Raw genomic sequence first — 5,428 nt, 5'->3', positions numbered from 1 at the left:
ATAGCAATGATCTAACTCCCCAATCAAACTGCAAGTTGAATTCTTTAAGGGAAAGTAAGAATAAGCAGCAGAGTCTGTTTTCCACTTATATTAGCTGTTTACAACAACTCCTGTCATGGAGTCCAAGACAGAGATATATTTTTCCAAGGTCTCAACTAGCCCCTTATTGCTTTATAACTTCAATGCCTGCCCTCCCATGTGAGAGACATCTGAGTGAGAGATGTGAAATAATTTAAATACACCAGTGCAATGAAAACAAATGTTTTTATTAAGCAGAGACCAGATGCTCAAAACTCTTCTTTATTTTTCTATATCCAGGTTTTGGGCTGTGAGGACAAAAAGGTCTTTCTTGGAAATCAGGAAAGGGGGATTACTGGTAATTGTGGGCCAGGGCGTTGGTCACACCAGGTGCCACCTTCTGATAGACAGCCTGCAACTCCGGGGTGAATTCATTTTTAAGGTTCCCAGCCAACACAAACACCAGCATGTTGCCCAGGAGCTGTGTGGAAGAGTCGAGAAACAAGGGCATGGTTAGAGAGGGACCCAGCTTGGACTCAGCATATTTCAGTCTCATCACAAACTGTGCCCCTAGATATAATATAATCATGACATTCATCCAGAGATGTGTGGTTTTATCGTTTGTTTCAAAAACTACTTTTCAGTTAGAACTCTTTTGTACATGCTCTTAGTGTTCAATTATAATTCCCCAAGTAGACCATTTCAGCAATCTAATCTATATTTTTCTGGATACAGCAGTTATTATTTACTCTTCTCTCCCAGATACACAATATCTTAGTTACCACAGTTTTGGCATTCTTCCAAAAATAATAAAATAAAATATAACAAAATAAATCAAATAAATACAATTAAATAAAATAAAAATGCTCCATGAAGAGCACAACTCATAGAAACAGAGGTCATACACACAGAATAGTTTAAGAACAATATGGTTTAACTCATTTAAAAAGAAAAAAGTCATATTTCTGTCTATAAAACAATAAATTCAGTATAACCATAACTTTCATAAAGGAATTATATTCTAACTATTACAGAACAGTTAATGTCTCAGTTAGTAACTTCCTTATTAATATTTCCTCTATTGGGCTCAGATGTTCATTCAGAATTAGCTTTGTTTACCTCATAAGTGGGCTATGGTACTGACATATCAAGAGCAAAGGGACAGTCTCTCCCAGGTTAAATTTGGAACTGTACATCTTTAGAGGCAGAATCTTGGCTTCAGTCTGGAAACCGTTTACAAATATGTAAGGCCTTAAATCCTAAAGTCAAACCTTCAGGGCCCTTCTCTGAGGCTCAAGAAATGGATAATCTAGAATATTATGCTGAATTCCCTTGACATTAAATTAGTTTATTTTAAAATGATTATGGAACATAATACACAGTATTAGTTACTTCCCTTTCTCTCTCATTGCCTTCCTTCTCCCCTCCCCTCCCTTTCCCTCTCTCTCTGACTCTCTGGCTCTGACTCTCTCTCCTTGCTTCCTCTCTCTTTCCATCTCTCTTTCTTCCACACACATACCCCATCTTCATGAACACATACTGAACATAGTCTATAAAGCAACATGGTAGCAGAAAATAGAACTAACCCTTGGGTAAATTATCACATAAAATTGAAATCAAATATTAAGGAATTAATTTTACTCCTAGGCTTTTATGGAAGCTCCACTTTAACAAGGAATGAAAGCATGTAACAAGCTGCCAGAGTCTCCTTCCATCCCTTGACCTGCTCCTCACTCCCGATGTGGAGACACCAACACCTAATATATAGTAATCGTTTGAGCTTGATCCAAGTCTTATCCCAGTGATGTTCTCTTGCATTCTCCAGTATTGGAGATTTTTCAGGTCCAACTTCTTGTCTAGATTCATTGGCCAGTTTCAGAGGTGAAGGAACAAAAGAGAGTATAGTAAGTCTTTCTATATTTTTATTTTTTATGACCATTTAGAGGGAAGAATGGTACTTTGTTTCCTCATTTCCAGATTGTGAAACCCACAGACTCTCTTACCCTCCTTCTAATCCTTTGAAAATCTCTTTGTCTCCTAATGTCTCATTCTTATGGTGACTTTTCTGTGCTCAGGAGTGTGAAAGGAAACTTCCTAGAATTCTCCTGAGGCTCCTCTGCTTCTGGGATGTAACCAGTTGGTTCTTAAACATACTGTTGGGATGTAAAGCATTCTCAGTGCCTACTGTGTACAATGACCTGAGAAGAAACAAATAAATACTTAAAAGGTCTTCTGCCTTCAGTTAATTCACAATATAGTGCTGAAACAGTAAACTGTAATGCATTGTCTATAACCTGGTAGTAAAACAGAATTATTATAAGAACACTTTTTATAGACGGAAGCAACACGTTCTGTTTCAGGTAGTCAAGTAAATCTAAAATTAATCAACAGGAACATGATATAGATTTAAAGAAATGCATATAAGTTAGAAAGTTCTCGAAATCCTTCTAATGTTACATTTGACAAAAATAATGCTCAAAGATACTTTACTACCTACGATGACACAGCAAACCTCTGATCAGTGGTTTATTTTCCTATATGCTTCCTCAGTGGTTTACTTTCTTTGTGCATTAACACAAAGAAACTCTACACAATGGTCTATTGTTTGGATTGTCCTCTACTCCCAGGAGTTCTAAGACAAGAACTAATTATTCATTCATTGATTATTTCATTTAATAAATATACATTTACTGTCTATAGAGGACCTACTATAAAAGGCACAGGACTTCCCTGGTGGCTCAGTGGTTAAGAATCCGCCTGCCAATGCAGGGGACATGGGTTCGAACCCTGGTCTGGGAAGATCCCGCATGCCGTGGAGCAATTAAGCCCGTGCGCCACAACTACTCAGCCTGAGCTCTAGAGCCCGCGAGCCACAACTACTGAGCCCACGTGCCACAACTACTGAATCCCACATGCCTAGAGCCCATGCTCCACAAAAAGAGAAGCCACCACAATGAGAAGCCCACACACAGCAACAAAGAGTAGCCCCTGCTCGCCATGACTAGAGAGAGCCCACGTGCAGCAACGAAGACCCAATGCAGCCAAAAGAAAAATAAATAAAAAAGAAAATAAATAAAAGAAAAATAAATAAATTTAAAAGGCACAGTAGTCACGTAGGATAGTACAAAATACGCAGAAACGCTTATACAGCATGGAGGGTGAGTGTGCTAGGATCAGAAGAAAAGTGAAAAGTGGGTGAAGGTGGCAGGGGTATGGAAAGATTTCCTTAGGCAATACTGGAAAGTTCATTGAGACCAGGGTCAAAAGATATGTGAGCAGGTGGTATGTGAGCACTGAACTTTACCTCAAAAGGGAGGGTAGGGTTAATTTTGAGGTCTTTTGGGGCAAGTGAGAGAGGGAGGTTATGCCTTAGAACAGGAACATCTGATGTGTATAGCATTGCTGCCAACAGCATGCAAGCAAGAGAAGCAGGAAAAAAGGAGACATAACAGTACTTTGAGCAATCATTATGTCTCTGATGGAGCACATTGTTTTTTGAGTAATTACTGGAAATGGATCAGAGCATTAACCTGAAGTTTCTGTCTTAGGTTTAAGGTCTCCCATAGAGCCCCTGTAATGCCAGTATCCTCTCTATATTTCAAACCTTCTTGACAGTTTTTATGCTTTAAGATAGAAGTTTCATCCATTACTGACTGTGTATGGCCCCCTTCCTTTTCTCATTTCCCTTGACCTCTTTGTATAAGACACAAAGGCACCCTATCTGTAGACCTTCAGGGACTTTCCCACATCCTTAGGGAAAAAAATGAGTAAAAGGAATCAGGAAATTGTGCTGAAAGTTCTTTATTAGGCAGAAGCCATACCCTTGAGGGTGGACATTATTTCCCCAAGTTCAGAAAATAGAATCTAGGGAAATATGGTCTTCCAATGGTCACCAAGAAATAGGCCAGGATCTCAATGGTATTTGTGGGCCAAGGCATTAGCCACACCGGCCACCAGCTTCTGAAAGGCAGTCTGAAGCTCCGGGGTGAATTCCTTGCCAAAGTGGCGAGCCAGCACAACCACCAGCACGTTGCCTAGGAGCTGTGTGGAGGAGATAAAAAGCAAGAGCATGGTTAGTAGAGGGACCCAGCTTCGAGTATTTAAGTCTCATCACAAACTGTGTCCCTAGGGTATAAGCAGAACGGTAGCTGAAGTGTAGGTGTTACTACTGATGTGAATCCAGCCATATCAGCCTGAATTCATATTTAGAACTGTTTCTCTCTTTCTGCCTTAATCCAGAACGTGTTTTCATTTTTATACTTTAGAACCATTTCACGAAGCAATGCAACATTTTATCCCCCTTGCTTCCAAAGGAAGGGATAAGGGGAAAATATTAGATAACATTTTTTTAACTGGATAAAAGAAGAAAGTTTTTTTTTAAAATTAGACACTCAACATAAAGTTCGATTAAAAAAGGAAAAGGCATCGTAGAGAACAAACAGAGGAGAACAAGAATGAATAAGAGGAGATGATGGTTGTGAGCAAACAGGGTAAAATAAACTAAAATAAACAAAATGGTCCCGAGGAGTCCCTAGTGCTGTAACCACAATACCTCTCTTCCATTCTAAACTGCATCCTGCCATTGAGCCCTCTCCCCATGACACGAGCTTGACCATCAAAAAGAAGAAGGAGAACGTTGAGGGTCCCATAGACTCACCCTGAAGTTCTCAGGATCCACGTGCAGCTTGTCACAGTGCAGCTCACTCAGCTCAGCAAACGTGCCCTTGAGGTTGTCGAAATGCTTCAGACCCTCACTGAAGGAGGCTAGCACCTTCTTGCCATGGGACTTCACACTAGCATTTTTCATAACAGCATCAGCAGTGCTCAGGTCCCCAAAGTGCTCAAAGAACCTCTGAGTCCAGGGGTAGACAACCAGCAGCCTAAGGGGTGAAAACAGCAAAAGGACAGAGGCAGTCAGCACCTGTCAGAATCTCGGTGGATTGCTCTGTCCCCACGTGCCCAGCTGCCGTTCACTTCCTTAAGCCTGCCTTGTAAGCTGGATACCTACCTGCCCAGGGCCTCACCACCAATTTCCTCCACGTTCACCTTGGCCCATAGGGCAGTGACGGCAGACTTCTCCTCAGCAGTCAGATGCACCATGGTGTCTGTTCGTGTAGTTGCTAATGAACACGTTTGTGTCAGAAGCAAGTGTAAGCAGCCGCTGACCTTGCTCTTCCTTTTATGCCCAGCCCTGCCTCCTGCGCTCCCTGCTTCTGTGACCAGATTGGCCCAGGCTGGGGTGTGGTTCCACAGGGTGAGGCTTGAATGATGACAGCCATATGTCTGCTTGGCATTCCTAGCACTGACTCCAGGCCTTCAGCCCTCTCTCTGTGTATCTCCGGGTCCCACTCATTCCAGCAATACAAATTGCTACTAAAATCATCATCCTTAGCAAGTTTCCTTGTACAAT

At 41.3% G+C, this 5,428-nt stretch overlaps 1 protein-coding gene across 1 annotated transcript; it reads right to left on the bottom strand.

Moving 5' to 3' along the window:
• Positions 1-3,803: 3,803 nt before the first annotated feature.
• On the bottom strand, positions 3,804-5,196 carry LOC131759972 (hemoglobin subunit beta). Its single transcript, XM_059069562.2, has 3 exons — positions 5,027-5,196; positions 4,676-4,898; positions 3,804-4,059 (listed from the first exon to the last, which is right to left on the bottom strand). Exons 1-3 carry the CDS (start codon positions 5,116-5,118, stop codon positions 3,931-3,933), a joined length of 444 nt encoding a protein of 147 aa, XP_058925545.1. The 5' UTR covers positions 5,119-5,196; the 3' UTR covers positions 3,804-3,930.
• Positions 5,197-5,428: the final 232 nt, after the last annotated feature.

Source organism: Kogia breviceps, chromosome 7, assembly GCF_026419965.1.
Source record: "Kogia breviceps isolate mKogBre1 chromosome 7, mKogBre1 haplotype 1, whole genome shotgun sequence".
Lineage (NCBI taxonomy): Eukaryota > Metazoa > Chordata > Mammalia > Artiodactyla > Physeteridae > Kogia > Kogia breviceps.
The sequence above is the reverse complement of the archived record's forward strand: the minus strand, read 5'-3'. Positions and strand labels throughout refer to the sequence as shown.